At 35.6% G+C, this 21,886-nt stretch overlaps 1 protein-coding gene across 6 annotated transcripts in view; it reads right to left on the bottom strand.

The window, feature by feature from the left end:
* Positions 1 to 21,886, bottom strand: part of wap (DDB1 and CUL4 associated factor wap) — a 292,568-nt gene that overhangs the window by 215,471 nt on the left and 55,211 nt on the right. For all 6 annotated transcript variants that reach the window (XM_090404556.1, XM_090404554.1, XM_090404560.1 and 3 more), the window contains 2 exons: positions 12,015 to 12,131; positions 3,452 to 3,631 (listed from right to left, as the gene is read on the bottom strand). In XM_090404556.1, the coding sequence (XP_090260682.1) occupies positions 3,452 to 3,598 (147 nt within the window). In that variant the 5' untranslated portion in view covers positions 3,599 to 3,631; positions 12,015 to 12,131. The remainder of the gene's footprint in view (positions 1 to 3,451; positions 3,632 to 12,014; positions 12,132 to 21,886) is intronic.

Here is a 21,886-nt window from a genome sequence, read left to right as displayed (position 1 = left end):
ATAAACATAAATGGATGGAACACGTTCAAAGAATGAAAACAGAAAGATTACCAAAACAAGCCTTAAAGTACAAGCCATTAGGAAAAAGAAAACCAGGACGTCCTCTTAAACGATTCAACGATGACTTCTAAGGCCGGAACAGGCCATGCTAGGCCTAAATCCTTGATACGTATGATGATGATGATGATGAAAAGTTGAGAACAAAGTATTTATTTTCCTCAAATAAATCTTTATATTGATCCTGACCTACATGTTTTTCAATTGCTTCTTTCTGAGCTGCCTCTGTATCATATGTAGAAAGTGCAAAGGACAGTGTCAAATAATATCAGGATTGAGGTATACTGATTATGAAGACAGATTGAGAATTTATAGATCGGAGACATTTCACATGACATCACTGGTCCTGTGCATCTAATGTTTCAGAGTCAATCAGCATTCAGAAGTGAGCTAATGTAGTTATATTTGGAGAGACCTAGAGATTTTATTTCAATGAGTTTTTTTTTTTTTTTTATGACACTGAAAGTTTTCAATTTGCTTTATAATAGCAGAAATGAAATTGTTTGCTTTTTTCCATAAAATCAATTCAAGACATAACTGTTAAAAGCAAAAATTGGTGTGATTAATAAAAAAAGCATAATTAGGCTTTTATAACTCATAAAATGGATGAATTTTTTCTTCTCACTGATAAATGCAGTTATAAGTAGTTAAAATATTTCCTTCACTAGTAGTTATAGAGGATTAAAATTAGACATCATTTGTTAATGTCTAACTTGCTTATAAATTGACTAGATGCAAGAATAAACATGTGACCATATGTTAGGCAACCATAGTAGTGTGTTTGTAGGCTAACATCTAATAAGTGAGATATTTGCCTGACAAATAAGCCAGCACATTAGCTGTTTGATATAATCAGAACTTTTTCAAGTTCTGATTTTATCAAACAGCTAATGATTTGCAGTATGAAGGTTAATTGATGCAACAAACATGCATGGTGGCTTAAATAGTTGACAGCTGGTGATATGTATGCTAACAGCAGGTAATTAATCTAATATCTAAATGTAGTTGAGGCACTCCTTGCTTTGCAATATCTGCTTTATTATAATTTATTATTCTCTGAAGAGAAGGATGATGAAGTTTTATACTCCATCTACCTGCAGCCATTTAATGTGCAGAGGGCAAAGTATTCTGACACTGATTTCTTACCCATTTACGAGGGTGGTCTGAAAAGTTCTCGGCCTAACAATGAAAAAACGAATTTATAATTTCAAAATTATTTTTATTTTTCAACATAATCTCCCTTAAGACTAATACATTTATTCCAGCGATCCTCCAGCACCATTATCCAGCCCTGTAGTGATTCTGAGTAAGACCTGCAAAATACCCCTCTACAGCTGCAATCACCTCTTGATTCAAAGAAAAACACTGACCAGCTAGGAAGAGTTTTAGTTTTGGAAAGAGATAGAAGTCAGAGGGAGCCAAATCTGAGGAATAGGGTGGATGTTCCAACAATTCATAGTGCAGATCCCTTAATTTTCTCATTGCCAAAACACCTTTGTGGACAGGTGCATAGTCCTGATGAAAGATGATTTTTTTCTTCTGCAAACTGGGTCTTTTCTCACGAATTTTTTTGTCTATTCTGGTTAAAAGATTGGAATAATATTCCCTGGTTATTGTTTTACCCTTTTCAAGATAATTAATAAACAAAATGCCTTTAGCATCCCAAAACATGCATGCCATGACCTTTCCTGCTGATGGAACCGACTTTGTCTTCTTTGGTACTGAACAACCGGCTTCTGTCCACTGTTTTGACTGCTGTTTGGATTCTGTACATCTACATACAGTGTTTTGTGATATTATATAATTGCTGTATAAAATGAAGATCCTTAATTAAGGATCTTCATTTTAGCCACATTGGAATTAAAGGAACTGAGGCTGCAGATGCAAAAGCTAAGTTAACTCACATTTTTCCCACACGTTTGTCAGTCCCATATACAGACTACATAGGTTATAAGACAAAACTAATTAATCAAAGCAGTGTGTAATCAATGTAGAAACAGAAGTTTTTCTTGCTAGGCTTCACACAGATCAGTGATCTTACACATTATTACTTACTAAGAGCTGATAACACACACGTGTGAAGAACATAATGCTTGCCTTATCATTTACCATGTGTTGGTGGAGTACCAGCACTTCGCTTGAGAATGAAATGAAATTTTTACTAACCTGGCTGAGCCAGGTGCATTAATGCAGATCTTGTCAGACTAACAAATTATATGATTAACTTTTTCAAAGAATTAATTTATATAAATACATTTGATCATAAATGCTACTTATTTGTAGATATGATATTTCTTAATTTTTTTAATTTGTTTCTTTTTAATACATAACATGTTATTTACCAATTTATCTATTTATTACTGTAACCTTTGGAATGGTACAGTATGAGAATCCATTCGTTTAATGTAGGAGATGGCAACGTATGAGATTTGTTAACCTTGTGCCAATAAATCATAAAGCTAACAAAGTAGTCACTGAATACATCTTGCTTATAATTTTTTCATAAGATGATCTTCCGCTGCAATTTGTTCACTCCATTTCATACATTTATCCTTTAACTCTAGGATTACAGTAAGATAATACCATTATCAACCCCTCTGCCACTTGCTTTGAAACAATACTGACTGCTACCTTTGCAATTTCTCATAGCATTAATGTTTTCTGGACTTGTCATAATTTCTCTTAGTTCTACATATCTTTCCCCCACCCACAATCTAACATGATCATTCTAAGTTAAGCAGCATGGTCACTTCTTCCACTTTCAGCTTCTGAGATGTTATCAAAACATCTAACTTGACCACATATGCCAACAAACAATTTCTAAGCAACTCTGGAGTTTCATGATGTATATAAGTCTGCACGGTTAGCCTAGTGGCTGTGCGCTTCACAACCATATGCCCGGGGAAGGAGTGTTCTAGGTTCGATCGGTGATGTCAGGAGCTGAAGGATCTTCCTCAGCCATAACCAAGTTAGCAGTCTTGGGAGTGTGGACAGTAGGGTTTTTTCCTCCAGTATCCTGGGGTTTTTCATCTCACAAAGCAGGCAAACCAGCCTTGAGAACTCAACACTACAGGACATAGGGTACACCGGAGCATAGGGCTGACCACCTTATCCTATGAATGGTTTGAGGTCCGATGATTAATAAACCCTCGACACTGCAAGGTAAAAGAGGGTAAAAGGAAGATGAGATGTATATATTTTTTACAAGGAATTCACTACTTTCACATTTGAAACACTGACTCATAAGTTAAGCATATTTGTTAACTTAGAACATTCAGGATATTAATCCAGCATTTTAATATTAATGCAATGTAAATGGGTTTTTATGTTCAATAATATTATAATTATTACAATGTAAATTTTAATATTAATTCAATGTTTTAGGTACACTTACCTTATTATTATATTCTTCAATAAAACTTCCAAGGGCAAGACGAAAACGTTTATCAGGACGCACACTCCAATTCATACTGTACACAGTCCATGGTGCCTCGTATTTATATATCTCCTTTCGTTTAGGAGGGGCTGAATGAACAGCCATTGCAGCCAACTAATACAAACCTAACAGTTATACCTATATATAAAAATATACTTATATATCTTTAATCTTTAAATCTTAGGTTATTGTTTAGACCTATATATATTATACGTATATAAACTGATTACACTTGAATTCAACTAGTTTAAGCTCAAAATAAAATAATAGACCCATCACTTCTATTTCAAGTGTTTATATTTCTTCATGAGGATATTTTAAGTACCTCATACCTTTCTAATATTTGTTATGGAAGTATATGGCAAGGTCTCACCTTTCTTATACTATATTAAGGATTCCTCTCACTCCAAGTGCTAAGTTACTATATTGTGACAGTATTTCCTGAAAAGAACAAGTGAAGCACCGAAGATTGTGTATGCCTTTGAGCGATGCATTAGGCCTAAAAGTTCTAGCTAATGCTTGATAGTGAAGACAGAGGAGATGGACAAGGCTGTTCTTTTCTATTCTATAATACTTCATTAATGAGTATTATAAAATATTATCCTGGCATATTTGTTGCTTGAACAAACAAGGGCTGCATCATCTCTGAATCATCAGAAGAGGTGATGAAAAATATGCTACTAACAGCAGTGACATATCAAAGAAAATAGATACTTAAATACAAAATTCAGCTAAGAAACAGACATACGAACATTCATACTATGAAGAGACTTTGCAAGATTAAATGCCCAGAATGTGGTGAATTACTAAGGAAGGGAATTCTTTATATACCAGTATTGATGAAAGTAAAATATGTTTCCTGATTCAAAAGAACACACACACACACAATAAAAGAACCAATAAACAGCAAGACTTTAGGCCATAATTCTTGTATATATAAACAATATTTTACAGTTGTGACTGAGTGGTGATTTAATCAACAAATGAATCAATGATTTATGAAAATACTTAAATACAAAAATATTTGCATACTACAAAGAGATTAGAATTGCTAAAATTGGAACAGATATGAAATGAAATTTTCTTTCTTCTGCAGAATGTTTTGGAGAGTAAAACTAAGTACACAGCTATCACACTAATAGAATCTGGCTTCAGAAAATAATTGCACTATAATCAATACAATTTCACACAAAATAATTGCAGAAATCAGCTTGTACTCTTCTTGACCAAAGAGTCCAGTATATTACATACTGATGATAAAAAAAAAAAAAAAAAAAAGAGCACAAATCAAATAAGAGCTAGATCCTTGCAAGGTGCTGATAAGTGGATGACCATAATTTGGTCAAAGCAACATTAAAACTGAATTAGGCAAATTACCAACAGGAAGAATTTAATATCATTGAACTGAAGTAATCTAACACAAGGGCACACTTTATAATAAACATCACTCCATCTCTCTTTTTCTTTCTTTCTTTTTTTTTTTTTTTTTTTTTTAAATCACACACACAAGAGGTACAAGAATCTATAGCAAATCAGTGCCATGTGAGATGCACATGAGGGTTAAGAAAGAAGAAACCTATTGGCATTCTTCTTAAAGAGCTGTAGGTTGAAATTGTTAGGAAACACATCATGAGGAAGGCTGTCCCAGAGGATAGAGATGGATGGAACAAAGGAGGAAGAGGAGAAGCAGGTTCGATAAGTTAGGGAAGACAATTCTCCCCAGCCTTCAAGGTGAGTAACAGAACATAGGCAAATGAAACAAAGGAAGCAGAAGAAAAGTTGGTTTGGTGAGTTTGAAGCTGGGTAGTAAATTGGACATTGATTGACAGCTACACTTATTACAAGTGCACCTCTTAGGAGGAGGAGGAAAAATTATGGTAAACAGTTTTGCAGAACAATGTCCATGAAAGAACAGTGGTATCTAGCTAATTGTTTGGATTAGTGAATTTTCCCCCAAGAGACAACAATAACTAACGTTTAAGACAAAAATAATCATAGATTCTAATGGTCAATTTAATTCTGTAAATAAATGAAGTAACTGATAGAAAAAAGCTACTGTACTGTAATATAAAACTTAAAAAATAATACAGGACACAAGTTTATTTTAGTAAAAAATTTAGTTCATATGTACCTGTATTGTTGAGGATTCTGATTTAATAAAATTGCATAGTTCAGTACATAACTTAATTTGCATAAAAAAATATCACTTTCTTGTACACAACACAAAAAAAAGTTTCACAAAACACAAAAAAGTTTTATTTCTTTGTAAAGAAAGTCACTGATTTTCTTTTGCTTCTTGGAAGCTAAACTTTTTTTCGAATGCTTCTTCTCGAAGCTGCATTAGCAATAAAATTTTGCAGAATGGCGTATCATTCTGCTTAGTCCATTTGATACACATTAAAACTGTCAACTGCCTCTTCATGTTTTACTTTTTTTTTTCTTCAAGTTCTTTATCGTCATCATCATCATCATCTTCTAATTCATTCTGCAGTTTAATATTTATTATTTCAGCATCTGATTTGATTTCAAATTCACTTTCGGTTCTACCTGTAATTCATTCCGTAATATCTATTTGTGAAATTTCAACATCTGGATTTATATTTTTAACTAAATTATGCACAGTTTGAATTTCCTCTTTTTGTGTATCACCATAGTTATCTTGGTAAATTCCAGAAGGCCACAGTTTTTTCCATGATGCTCAAGTTGCTTCAGGTTTGACGGCTTCCCAAGCAGCAGCGACTGAGAATGCTACAACCTTCAAATTTATATTTTTTATTGATGTGGTAACATCATAATTTTGGGAAATTACATTTAAAAGCAGGTCTTAACAATATTTTAATTTAATGGACTGTATTATGTTCTGATCCATTGGTTGCAACAATGCAGTACAGTTTGGAGGCAAAAACATACTGTAAAATTTCTGTCCTCAGTAATCAATTCATCTGCCAGAGGATGTCCAGGACAGTTATCCAATAATAAAAGTGCTTACTGTTCTGAATGCTAAGATTTTAAATAAGTTTTAACAGATGATATGAAATCGTTGTGAAAATTTTGAAAAAAAGTTCGACATTCATCCATCCTTTATGTTGACTTCGGTACAAAACTGGAAGGCATCAGTTATTAAATGGTCTTGGGTTTTTGATTTTCCAATCATAAGTAACTTTATGTTTTACTGAGGCGTTTGCACAAGGCATTATCATGACATGTCTTTGAACATTTTTTGACCAGGCGCTGAAACTTCATTTCTATGAACTAGAGTTTTCTGCGAGAAAACTCTATGAAGAGACCACTTTCATCCACATTATAAATGTGATCATCGGTTAAATTTAATTCAAGAATTTTTTCTAAAAAAAGTTTTTTTGAAATGGTTCTATAGCAGAAACATCACTAGACAGTTTTTCCCCTGATGTTGATAGATCCAAATACCGTGGCATTTCTTAAATTTTTCTAGCCAACCATCACTTGCTTTGAATTTCTGATCAGGGTAAATATTTGAATGGAAATGTTAGCTTTCTGCTTTAAAATGTCTTCGGAGATGGAAGTATGACGACTTCTATCTTGAAAAAACCACGTGTAAACAGCAGAATCAAGTAAAGAAAAATCACTTGTTTTCAGAGACTTTGTCTCATGCTTCAACCATAGAAGGACCAAGCAAAAGTTAAAATCCTGTCTTTGTTGTTTTTTTTTATGTCACTGATTGTAGATTTGCTGACATTGTATTCGGTAGCAAGTTGTATGGCCGCTTCACCCTTTTCTAGATGTTAAATTAATTTACACTTATCCGACAATAATAATGTTACGTATTTTCTTTTAGTAGGCTTCGATCCGGTAGCCATTTTAACGAAATAAATTTTTGTGTTAAAAATAATAAAATAAAAAATGAGGTTAATAAACAATAAAACTGTCACTTTTAAAATCTGAAAAATAAAATCCCACTTATTAAAAACAATTGATAATCATTCACCAAAAACTTACGAAAACGCAAAACAATAAACAACTCAGACAAGGTTTCATTTCAATAACCAAAGAAAAACCGAACGTTATATACAACCAGGATTTAGGCTAAGTCGTTGTTGTTGAAGGAATGTAAAGATACACAAAATTGTGCAATAGTGTTAACTAATCAGTTCATTAATGACAGCAGTGATTCATACCGACAGTAGGTGCTGTACAGTATAAAAAGGCAAACGTGAACACACAATAAATCAAAATAGGCCTACAGTATAACCGTACAATTGACAGTATGAAAAAAATACTGTACTGTACTGTAATAATAATAATAAAATAAATAATAGTTAAAATAATAATTATTAAATAAAAATAATAATACGTAATAAAACTCTTTTCTTTCAAACTGCAGTTCAGATTACTGGAGGGTTTGGACTAAAGAGGTTCGGATTAGCGAGATACCACTGTACCTATAAAACAGACATAGGGTAAAATCTGATTGTCTATGACAGAGAATCTAAGGGATGAGGGATTGTAAAATCTCACATGAATAATGATGTATCATGTTCGTTTTACAAAATTTGTCTAAAGAGAAATATATATTAAGAATTGTCATTGTTTGTTAAAATTACTAAAACTTACTAAAAATCTTTTGTATGTAATAATTTTGTTACGAAAATATGTTTAATCAAATGTATGATGTATATGATATATAAAGTGTGATGTTATCAAGTCCCAATGTTAGCACATTTCCACATATAGTAATATTGAATGTTGCACATGTGCACTATGCAGAGTCCAGGACATATATAAGCTCTCATGTCTCAGGGTTTTCACTGTCTCTTCCCTGGCTCCACCACCATGTGAAGGTCAACATTAGGTCACTGGAGCCATGGAGAGCTCATCAAGAAAAGCATTCATCGAACGGCCAAGGCCACCACGTTACTGAGTACCAGAATCCGAAAGAAAATGGATACTGACGACAGAAGACAAAGAAAATGGAAGGAAACAAAGAGCAGGCATACAGTCAGAAGAAGGAAAGATCGTATAGACAAAGGAATCAAGTAAGGACTGTAGTGAATGAAAGAACTAGATGATACGTAATTCGTCATAAGTACAAGGAGAGATTTGCAAGTACTTCCTGACAAATCACATTATGTTTTTGGTCCGCAGTCAATTGTATTAGCATAAATATTATCGATGTAAATGAATAAGTACCTATCATAAGAGTAAGCTTAATTCTGTATATACAAAACTTAAGTTATTGTTAATCAATCTTATGCTTGACAAGTTTATTGCTTAATGGATAAGACTAACTGGTAAGAATACAAGAAGTTATGATAGATTATAAGATAGAATTGTAGGAGATCTTCTCTTTCCTTATGAAGTCGAGAACTTTCACCTTTTCACTTAAAGGAAGCACTTTACAGCTTCTCTTTGGCATATCCAAATTGCCAGCATCACTACTCTTGTGCTTTGGAGCCATTATTTAGTAAAATAAGAATTACTCGAACACAATCACGACAGTATATCTGATAACCGAGATGAATACTAAGTGACTAAAGGGTGGGCTGTATATACATTACAGTGCAAATACATTGGACAAAGGGATGATTTTCACATCCCAGCATGAGATTTCATCATGCTACTCATAATGGCATGCAATTTAAAATGTATGAATTGTTTATTTCTGGATTTTCATTTAATATTTTCAGGCTAGGGTTGACTGCAGGAACTGAAACCGCAGATAAGGGGGAACTACTGTACTGATCACCAGTGAATAAAAGAAAAAAACTCTTAGGAAACCAAGCAATATATAAACAAAACATAGAAATAAATACACATAACAAGCACAGCAAATTTTACAAAATGATTTGCTTCTCTATTAACCACCATGTATTACTACCATACCTAGATGAATCATCTAATGACCATTATTAGTTCATTGGATTAGCCTCTCCCTATATTTATTTAATGAACTACCAAATATATACAGTAGCTGTTTATTATTGGTTAAATATTTATATTTCACAAGCTAATCTCTTTCAATCTGAGTGATTTTTTTTTAATTATGACATAAATGCACATATGTCTAGAGTTGATAAGATCACATGTTATTTGTTCCACTAGCAACTTATAAGACACACACACAATAATAATCATATATGTTAATTATTTATGATTTATTTGCCAGTAACGAAAGTATTTCTATTCGCATCTGGTTTTCTCTTCCTTATATTTCCCATTCTCACGTGGCTCATTAATAATAGTTCATATTCCTACCTTTTAGTAATTCAAATATACCAATTAAATAAATATAGCATTCTCCTTAATTATTATTTTCTAATATATCCTAAAACAAACATTACTTCTCCTCCCCCATTTGGTTATAATCAAAGAACTGTCTCACAATGTGATGTGTCTACCAATGCGTAAGCATGAAATTGATGTGGGGCACAGTGTTTTATCTCACCCTGTCAAATGGTCAGGGTGGTGGTAAGAGAGTTCTGATCACCTCAACATTAACGTGTTAATACACAGAATTATGAACATCCAAAAGGAGCGTACTTTACATTATGGGATATTAAGGTTGATAGAACCTCCATAGCTCAGTTGGTTTCAAATCCCATCTGTGATGCAAGGAACTTTTATGAGGGCTTTTCAACCAAAGCTGGGGTGGGGGGTCCTACCCATGTTGGGTTTTTTTTGTCCTTTACAACAGACAAACCAGCCCTATGCACATATTTACAGATACAAGATGCTAGTGGGTTAGGAAGGCAACAGGAAACCGCCTTTTTCTATAATAATAATTCCCTAATAAAATATGCACTACTATGCCACCAACCATCAGGAAAACACACAAAGCAATCGTGTTTTCAATTGCTACCCCACCTACCATCAAGAAAACACAATTGCCTTGTGTGTTTTTCTGATGGTTGGTGGCGTAGCAGTGCTACTTTTACTTGGGAATTATTATAGAAAAATGCAATTTTCTGTCACCTTCCTTACCGTAGTATCCTATGTCTGTAGATATGTGCATTTGCAGGGCTGATATATATATATATATATATATATATATATAAATAAATAAATGGACTAGTTGTGAAACACAAATTCTTCATGCACAAATTTTGTGTACTTACACTTGCACAAAGGAGTAAACAAGAATGTGGTTAAAGGTTTGATTAACAATCAACTATTTAGATTTAGGTACTGTTTGAATTCATTATAAGATCTACTGGAATAAATACAACACAAATAATTAAACATTTAATCAATCCTATATTTCATCTCGGTCAGTAAGACATCATCAGGGAAACAACATTAAAATTACACACACACACACACACACACACACAGGCAATGTCTAATTTTTTCCACTTATTGTGTTGTGCAATTTTATATGTATTTTTGCAATTTTAATATTGTTTCCCTGGCCATGTCTCAGTGACAGACGAAATATAAGAGTGATTAAACATGTATTTATTTGAATATGCTGTATTTATTCCATTAAACATTATAATAAGTATGATTAAATGTTAAATTCAGGAATGGGTGGACAGGAACATGGTACTCTGTAGAGAGCAGGATGACTTTGTAAAAGATACTAAAATGCCTAAAAGATAGGCATGACTTAATTTAGTCAGATTTCATAATAAATGTGAGATCAGAATTGGATAAAGGAAATGGTTATATCATGATACTACTCAACTTGGCAGTATCGTTCGACAAAATACTGCATTAAAAACTATTACATAAGTTGGAGCAAATGGGAATGGATATGAGGTTGGTAGCATGGATTAGGGAGGGGGTAGACATCAGATGTACTGTGGAGTGGAATCAAGGGAAATGAGGGCCACTAGTGGAGTGCCCAAGGCTCTGTATGGCACTCCTCCATAATTTGTACATTAATGATACAGCAAAAGATTTAAAAGGGATATTCAGTTTGCTTACTATGCAAAACTGGGAAGGACAATAGTTGACAAAGACGACATAGATATCCTGTTGAATGATTTAAATAAATTGACAGTGTGGGCAAAGGACAATGGTTATCAACTCAATGTTTCAAAATGTAATGCAATGCACTTTGAATGAAAAGATTACATAAGAAATTGACGAGGCTAAGGATCTGGAAGTGAAATGGTGGATCTCTATGAGGATAGATGGAAGGTGTGTGGGAGTTTGGCTGACAGGTGGACGAGAGGAGATATGATAGAAAGTTATAAGTTACTAAAGGGATTCTATAAGACTGACACAAAAGAAATTTTTCAAAACATGGGGGAGTAGGATGAAAACGAGGGGTCACACTTGGAAGTTGTCCAAGAGTGTGCAGACTAAATTCTTTACTTGGAGAGTGGTGAATGAGTGGAATGGGTCACCACAGATAGTTGCGAGTGCCCCAATGGTGCATAAGGAGAAATATGAGATGTATTGTGTGAATAACCGTTAGTGTGGGTCTCCCATGATTAGTCTTTTGACCACATTAAGATGCCTGCATAATAATATAATTTCTTGTCAAATATAATTTGTATAATATATAAAAATAAAATGGTGCATTAAAGATGTGCCTTACCTGAAAGAAGATGTGCTTAGACTTTATACACAAGGAATTACTAAGCCATGGAATATCAAGAAAATCCAAATAAAGATGACAGAAAAAAGTGACAATCACTTGAATGATAATGTGGATCTGAAAAATAAAGAAATAAAAATGTTACATTAAGTTATTTAAATTTTGTTTCAAAGAAGAAGAAACAATCATTAACTACTTGAAATAATCTAACTAATATGTTTATTCAGCATAAAGCACCTCCTTCGAAGAGTGATCCTTAAATTGTAGCCTTAGAGCAAATAAAAATATTTTCTACAAAAAAATATATATAAATTAGCAATATATGAGTAAATATTTTAATTGAGTTAAATCTACATATTGTTAATAAAACAGCAGCTATTACTTGCAATTTCGGAAGTATTTTCCTTCTGCAAAAAAAAAAAAAACTGCTGGACCCATACATTCAGATTGAGTAACATTATACAGGTATCTCCATGGAGTGAGAAGACTCATGCAAGAGAATCATTATTCTCACAACACCTACCATACCTCTCCTTAAACTCACAAAGCACTCACAACCACCTCTGACAACCCATTCACCACCCTTCAAAGCAAAGAATCTAGTCCTAACATACTTGGTAACCACACTCTTACACAATTTCCATGGGATCCCCTCATTCTCTTCCCCTTTCCTTCAGTGTCAATCCTATAAAGAGTCTAATAAGTCAGATGCTTCTATCATCTCCTCTTTTCCATCTATCAGCTAGTTTTTGAAGCTCACAGACCTTCAAATCTATTCTCATAGGGACCATTCCATAGACCTGCCATTTATTGCAGGATCCTCACACCACCACTTCTTTCTCCCCACAGAATTCAGGTGAACAGAAATGCAGTAGTCCAAATGTGGTCTTATAAAGAGGAACTTCTCTATCACTACTTGTTGTCTTCAACAACCACATGTTGAAGTCAACAAGTCCCTCCTGGCCTCAGTAATTTCCAGCAGTTCGGTTCCAGCTTGGGATCTCATCTCCCCATAGTGAATCACCTTACACTTGGCCATATTAAACTATCAGCCATTTATCTTTGTCCACACTGCTAACCTAAATCATCCACGGGATCTCAACATAACCTTCATTTACCATAACTGTTTCCAGTTTTGCATCATCAGCAAACAAGTGAATATTTCTGGGAAGTTGATAGCATTGCGTAGTTACAAGATTGGGTGGAAGATATGGTGAACTGTGTTGTAGTGCCCTCCCAGAATGAGTCCTTGGAGGTGTCACGTAATAATAATAAATTTCCTGTCAAATCATTTCCATTCTCACTGATATACAAATTAAACAACAGAGGACCAAGTACTAAGACTTGTAGTACACCACTAGTCTCTTTTCTTCTAGACTCAACTCCTCCATAAATCCCTCTTTGTCTATCCATCAGCCACTTGCTAACCCAAATCACCACATTCATATCCATCCCAATTTGCTCCAATTTATGTGACAGAATTCTATGTGGAATTCTGTTGAATGCCTTTGCAAAATCCAGCAGTATCGCTAAGTAGCCATTTACCTTATCCAACTGCATTGATTAGCAGAGCTAATCTCAGGTAGTATGGTCACTTAAACAGAATGGAAGAGGAAAGATTAGCAAAACAAATGTTCTCTGCTAGGTTGGCAGGAAAAAGACCCAGAGGAAGACCAAGATATAGGTGGATTGATACGGTAAAAAGTGCTTTAGAAGATAGAAATATAAGATCTGACAATATTGGAGTCTTGACAGGTAACAGAATGATTTGGAGGAACATTGTAGATAGGAAGTTAGTGATGATGATTTTTCATGTAATACTATGATATCTTGTAAACCCCTTGAGGATACATGTCAAGAATTTGATGATGATGAACTGCACTGTCACTTTATTATAAAAAGCAAGCAAATTACAAATGTAAAACCTATCCTTCACAAAACCATGTTGTATGTTATAAAGTATCATATGCCTATCCATCTGGTCACGAATTCTCTATATCACCAATTTCTCCTTAAGCACCACTCCTGAGGTGCTGATAAGCCAATAATTTTATATTTCTTGAGCCTCTTTATGCAGTGGGACTATTCTGCCATCTTTTCACTCCACTGGCATCCTCCCATTACTGAGGATTAAAGTAAACAGCATGATCAGAGAAGATGATAATTCCCTCACATTCCCCCGTATATTAAGAGAATATACGGCCATTATGCCATCTAATCCCATGCCCGTTTTCGCATTGCAGTTTTTTTTTTACCTCTATTCTCCCACCAGTTAATATCACCACCTAGATGGTACATTCTTGCAAAATGCTCCCTGAATAATTCAACTTTTTTGTTTATTCTCTTATCTCATCACCACAAGCACTTTTTAAAGTCATTCTTTATTTTACTTGCCACACAGCAAAACAACTCTTTAGGTTGTATCAGCTAGCTTTCTCTCACCTTTAGCCTTCTTTACCATACAGGACATCCTCCCTTCTTGCCTATGCTCACTGTTATGCTAATCCCCTTTTCTTTACATTGCCTCCACAACCTTTTGTTTGTCTGTAAATTCTTCTTAATGATGCTATTCATCCATCTAACTCCTACCTGATTCCTTCTGACTGAATATATACAGACTTATATCGCTTTCTTAAAACACCCCTTGACCATCTCTCATGCACCACTACCATTTCTCCGGTCCAAATTCTTATGCCATAGTACTGCTGAAAGCTGACCCCTCAGCTTGTCAAAATTACCTACTTTGTAATTCCACACATATCTGGACTTCTTAACAGAAAACTGTGTGTCTGGCAATCTCCCAGGTCAAGACTACATAATCACTTTTTACAAGCAGAGGCAGCATAGCCAGATCGTTGCTGTTAAGTTGTCTGCTGTTATGACAACATACAGCACTCTCAAAATCATGTCCCATCCATTACATGCTGTCTCAGGTAATTATCTCTTAGCAGCTGTACAAATTCCATTTCCTTTCCTCCCTGACCTTTGCTCCACCCAATCTATATCAACATAGATTTACCATAATAATTACTTGACCTACACTCATCTGTGCTAATTTGCCAATGCATGCCATCTACATTCTCCCTTATCCCGCCCCTAGATTATAGCAGCAATGAATTATATTTTGTCCTGTTGACCTCCATCTCACAGAAGCCTCAAATGAACTGTCCTCTGCATCTTTGTCCTCCTGATGTACTTTATGCTCTTTTTGGCTTCAATTCCTCTATTATCATTAGCAACTCCTGCCACATCCTGTTTCTTCTGTCCTCTCTGAAGATATTATATCCTTTGCATTCTATCCCTATATCATCCTCAGTCAACCCAGTCTCATTAATCTATAACTTTTGCCAAAGGCTAACCAATTCCAAAAACTCCTAGCCCTTGTTCCAAATACTTCTGACATTAGTATACATAAACTGCAATACCCTTCCTCACATCCTGTGTTGCTTGGCCTACACATCATGCATTTAGCATCATGTGATCACCCTCCCACTTACTAACCTCTAGGATGACTGGACCCACTATCACCTGCATTCCCCTAAACATTCTAGTTTCCTTGACTAACTTCTGAGCTTTCATTGAACAGCATGTTTAAGATTTCTGACCACAAATCCATTCAAATGCAAACCATCCACCTTATATAAATTCTTCTTTCAATCACTTATTTCACAAATCCGTGAACGGCACACCATTTTTCCTACACAATCCATGCATTAACTCGTTCATGATCATAGCTATCTGTCTCAGTTTGCCTGTGGCAAACAGCCTCAACTTTTACTTTCTTGTGCTTCTTTTCATACATACCAGCAAACTCTCATACTTCTCACATACCACATTTGTCAACTGCTAAATCATTTGTACTAATCAAAATAAACATTTTTCACATTTGCGCTCTACATCCTTACAGTATGCTTAACATCCTTAATCTTGGCACCAAGAAAACAAGGCTGTCACACACTCCTCAAGCACTTCACTTATCAATGAAACACCATACAAAATTCAATTCACTTCTTTTGTTTCTGTGGCATACTATCCACCAAGGCAATTCTCCATTCATCAGTGGAGAACTAGTCTACCTTAATTTCATTAACTTTGATTTTAAATGTCAAGAAAATTAATAATTTTTATTCACTAAATGTTAGTCCAGGACAATGAAATGCTTTAAATTTCAGATCATGAAACTGTTAAAAAGTGAAATAATACTGGAATAATTTGGATAGAAATAATTTTCTATCCAAATACAATATTATGTTTAGTGTTGTAGCATTTTTTTTTTCTTCAATAATGATCATGTACATAAGAGGTTGGAAGACCGAGATAGAAGTTTACTGATTTTTTTTTAAGAATTGCAATTGTTTGGGAATACTTCATAAGGAAGGCAGTTCCAGGGAACAGAGATGAAAGAGGATAAGCAGATTCGGTACATTTGCAGGCGCACAGCAAAAAAGGATGGTGGGCAGCTGCTGCTCTTGTATTAACAGGTGAAACAGAAAGTGGAGGAATGATAATAGCAGTTCAGCAAAGTAATGACCACTGAAGTGCCTCGAGAATAGGCAGTGCTGAAATGCACCCTAGAGCTAGATGTTGAAGTGAATCTGTAAGAGAGGGATCATCTATGAGCTGAACTGCTCTCCTCTGGACAGCGACAAAGATTTTTAGAGAAGTTTTAGGTGGCCACCTCAAATGTGAACAATATTCTAAGCATGAGCAGATTTGGGGTTTGTATATAGTTAGGTATAAAACAGACTCTTGAACAAAAGAGAATGCCTAGCTCTTTGGGTGCTAGTAACTTAAAGTTACTAGCACCCAAAGTAACTTAAATCCTTCAAGTTACTTAAATGTTTCTATCATATCCCCCCCCCACCCCCTTTTTTTTTTTTTTTTTTTTTTTTACTATCAACTGACTTTTGCAATCCACAAACTCTGTGTTCTCTAGAGAAGGGTTTCTGGACTATGTAAAAATAAATAAAAAATTACTATAAATATATAAAATTGATAAAAAAAAATCTTTAGCCCATCCACAGTACAAAATGTACTATAGGTTTAAAATAACCTTTTGTGGGTGAGAGTCTCTTACACACAAAAAAAAAATTTCACAGAATTTGAGAGATTTGAGAAAAAAATAGTCCAAGCAAATAGAGAGATCTGATCTTGTCTGGTGATGTTACTGAGGGTAGGAGCAGGTGAGCGGTAACATTTTGCACGATAAAAGGCAAAACTGGGTTTTATTGGCAACATAGGAAGATTGTGCCAGTATGCATTCTTTGTTAACAGGAAAAGTTGATTGACATGGTACTGCATCTGTACATCACTGTTAAGCTGCCAGTACACCGTAATATTGAATACAGTCAGAAAAAAAACTGGTACCAGCTATGTATAACAGATTATAGAGATAATGCAGGACAGATGTTAGCTCTGGAGTACAATGTTTCATAACAACTGGAGAGGTTATCAGGATGAGAAGATTCTTTAGTCTCTAAGTTATTTAGGTTTTTTTTATTTAGTTTTCTGATGTCTTTTCACAAAACTACAGAAAGCATATAGTGCTTGGATTCCTGTATGGTAAAAGGTAATTTCCCTTAGCAATCTATGCAGGAGTTTGAGGAAAAATGTGATGCCAGGAGGTCAACTTTATCTTTGGGTGAAGTAACAATGGTACCATCAGGATAAGAGAGGTGAGAAAACACTCATGTATATAAAAAATCAGAACCATCAATAAGACAGTTAATAAGTTAGACTCAAACATGAATAAAACAATCTCTTTAGATGAACAGCAAATGCAAGAAGGAAAAAAAAAGTTACCAGCTTTTTTATTTTTTATTTTTTTATATAGAAGTAGTTAAGAATTCAATATATTTGGTTGCTAATTTCCTTTGTTGGAAACCTAACCCTGACATGCTGAAAGGGCTTGCATGACTAGGATGTATTGAGCTATGCTGACAATAATGTATTCTATCAACTGAGCCTCCCAAGCTAGGCAGGTCGATACTGAGGAACCCGACTAAGAGGGATTCTGACTAGCTATGATCGTGCTACAGAAGAGCAGATTTCCAACAGCATTTGCCATCCCTTAGGAAGGAGACAGATGACTATAGAGCTTACTTGGTAAGCTCAATACTCATTCTAGCCAATGAATACTGGACTCATATTTAGAATCATTCCACACCTGATAGTTAAGAGATCCACTAGAAAAATACCCAATCTCTCATCATTTCACTATATTCTCTTCCACATAAACATTGTTTCAGCTGTTACTATTTTTTGTTCTAATGTGAATCCCACTCATGAGAGGCTATAGCACAGCAGTAATAAAAATCAAACATTTCAACGTGAATCATACAGTCCACACTCAGTGCAACCATCAGCAAACTACAAGGAGCATTCAAAACGAAAGGTCTGGTCAAGAATATATATATATATATATTAAAAAAAATAGTAGAGAAGAAAAAGTTTTATTACACACTAAAATATCTGCATATATATATATATACTTCATTTTTCCACATAGTCGCCACTGACTTCTAGACATTTTTGGTATCATAGCACTAGCTTCTTCATACTCGCATCAAAAATGTCTGCCACCAGTGAGTTCAACCACTGAGTCATGCTGTTCTTCAGTTCCTCATCTTCTTCAAAGCACTAAGATGGGAGCCACTGCTTCACATGCAGGAACAAAAGGTAGTCACTGGATGTGAGAGGACTGTAGGGTAGACAATCGAAAAGTTCCAACACAACAAACTTCTGAATTTTCTGAAGTGCTCATCTGAGTTTCTTCAAAATTTTACGATATGCATCAGATTTAATTGTGGTTCCTTGCTGAAGAAAATAGAGGAGCAAGACCCATGTCCTGGAAGACAGCAGTCATTTTTTTTTCTTCTTTTTTTTTTTTTTGAACAAGATGCCAGTTTGAATTTTTTGTTACAATTTCCTGAATTAGAGTGTAAAACCTCCAGGAATTCAAAAGAAAGTTCTATAATTGTGAAACAATGATTCTCACAAATTATTATTTAGGGCTCCATGGAGTCAAGAGACACATCGTGGAAGGTCCTTCCTAGGAAACACAAAGTCTATCATACCACTCCTTGAACTCATTGATCGTTCTTGCTCTCATCACTATCAAGCAATGCATTCCACGGTTCCACCACCCTCCACGGAAAGAAACCACTCCTCACACTCTTGCTTACAGCCTCCTTTTGTAACTTCCAGGTATGGCCCCTTGTCATCACTCCTTCTCGCTGCTCCACCAAGTGAAAGAACTCCCCAGAGTCAACCTTGTAACTGCCTCTCAACAGTTTAAAAGTCTCGATCATATCACCTCTCCTTCTATCCACCATGTCCTCAGCCAATCCTCATAATTAACACTGTACAGTCCTGAAACCATCTTTGTTGTCTGCCTCTGCACCCCTTCAAATCCTGGGGACCAATTTGAGAACAATAGTCTAAGCATGGTCTGATCAGGGTATTATACAATGGAATGATAACTCTTCTATTTCTGCAGGTCAGTATTCTTCTCAGTATTGCAGCAATCCTCTGGGTTACCTTCACCACCTTTGCACCCCCTGAATTTCAGTTTTCTATCAATCATCACCCCCAGATCTCGTCTTCCCCTACTTCTTCCAGTACAACTCCTCCAATCAAGTATGCAGCCTCCCATCGATGTATCCCAAACTTCAACACTTTACATTTTGCTGCATTAAACTGACACCCCATTCATTTCCCCATCTGTCTAGTTTATTCAAATCCTCTTGCAGGGCTGCTGTATCTGTACTATTACTAATAACCCTTCCCAGCTTCACACCGTCTGCAAACAACTGAATATCCCCTTGAAATCCATTAACAAATGTCACTGATATAAAGGTTAAACAATACCAGTCCCAGTACCGAGCCCCGTGGAACCCCACTTGTAACCTTCTGCTTCCTCGATATTGTCCTGCCATACACAACTGTCTGATACCTATCAAACAGCCAATCCTGAATCCAGCTGAGTAACCCAACATTTAAATCCATGTGCCATAACTTGAATATCAGCTTATCATGTGGCACCATGTCAAATGCCTTTGCAAAATCCAAAAAAAATAGCAGTGTATGCCCTTCCCTCATCAACTGCTCATCACCTTATTATAAAAGGCAATCATATTACTGAAGCAAGAGCACCCCTTAAGAAATCCATGTTGATTAACAGATAACATTACCCTCATCTGCTCAACGCTGTATATAGTCCCTCACTAATTTCTCCAAGACTTTAACAACTACTGATGATGCACAAACTGGCCTACAATTAGATACTTCCAGTGTGCTACTGCCCTTATGCAATGGCACTATCTTACCTTTCTTCCATTCCTTGGGTACCTTTCCCGTAACCAGACTTTCACTGAAAAGCCAGGGCAAAGGAGCTGTCAGTTCTTTAGCACATTCTCTCAAAACCCGTGGCAAAATACCATCCAGTCACACTACTTTACTGACATCAAGTACTCAGTATTTGAAACACAATCTCCTCTTGCACCTCGAACCTGCCCTACCCCCTCTAAGTATTGAAACGTTCTTCTCCAGGATGAAATACTCCAATAAAGTGCTCATCGAACAACTCCACTATGTCCTCTGCATCATTCCATTCCCATTTTTATCTCATAATGTGATTCTTCCACAATCATTTCTCCTCCTACTGGCCACATAGCTAAAAAAATTCCCCAGGATTTTCTTTAGATCTTAGTGCCAATCTCTTCTCATATTCCAGTTTTGCCTTCCTTACTATACTAGTCACTCTCCTGGTCTGAGTCTTATATTCATCATGCATCTGCTCTCCACCCCTCTCCTTATCTCTCTTTTCTGCAGTTCCTATTTGATATTTTGTTTGTCAACCACTTTACACCAAATTGTGTCTGCTTCTTCACTCATGGAATACAGGTTACTATTACTACTAACAAATATTCCTTACAATTTCCCAAGCACTAATAATATCCTGGCCTACCAATTCTGCCTCTATGGAACTGCCTCAAGTTGATATGCAAGACTATTATAATCACCCGTCTTATAATTCCGTTCCCTTTTCTTTGATACTCCTGCATGTCTATTCATCTTCTAAGTCAAAACCACATGGTCACTCTCTCCAAATGGGGGAGAGATGTCCTCTCGGTTATTATCAGCTCTTCCGATGCTATGACCAAATCCAAAACTCTTGAACCTCTTGTTCCCTCTAGTACATGTTGCTCAAGACATTTGTTCCTCAAGAATTCTAGAAATTCCATTCCCTTATTATTACATGCATTTTCCTCTTCCCAGCTTATACTGCTGTAGTTAAAATCTCCCATAACAATCATTCTTCTTGCCACCATGTTTTCTCCTCCTATCCTGCTGAAAAATGCTGTACCCTGCTACTTCTATTCCTGCTATTATATCATCTTCCGTCAACCACGTCTCAGTGATCCCAATAATCTTTGGCCAGGCTGATGCTATCGGTGCCACCAATTCATCTCCTTTATTCTGGACACTCCTGGCATTAGCATAAAGCATAAAAATGTCACTGCTTCTATACTTATCATTATCCCCTCCAGACCCCACTGGACTCAAGTGTTACCTGATGTCATCCTCCTTCCCCAAAGCACCCTTTTCCACCCACCCTGGTAATTCTAGTTTCCCTGCATTGACACACCAACTCATTCAGAAGACAGCAATCTCTCCAGATGTCTATGTGCTTCCTCATTCAAATGCAAGCGGTCTCTGGCATACAGTTCCTTCCTGTCCTCAAATGTCCTCCAAGCATCCACATATTCCAATCCTCTCTTCTGGCTATCATGCTATTCATTATTACTGCTTTTCTGCTAAGCTCCTCATTATCATACCTGAGTACCACACACACACAATCTTTCTTCCCT

Source organism: Typopeltis vanoorti, chromosome 15 (genome assembly GCF_054136105.1).
Source record: "Typopeltis vanoorti isolate ZY-2024b chromosome 15, IOZ_Tvanoo_1.0, whole genome shotgun sequence".
Taxonomy (NCBI): domain Eukaryota; kingdom Metazoa; phylum Arthropoda; class Arachnida; order Uropygi; family Thelyphonidae; genus Typopeltis; species Typopeltis vanoorti.
Note: the sequence above shows the minus strand (reverse complement) of the source record. Positions and strands in the feature narration are given on the sequence as shown.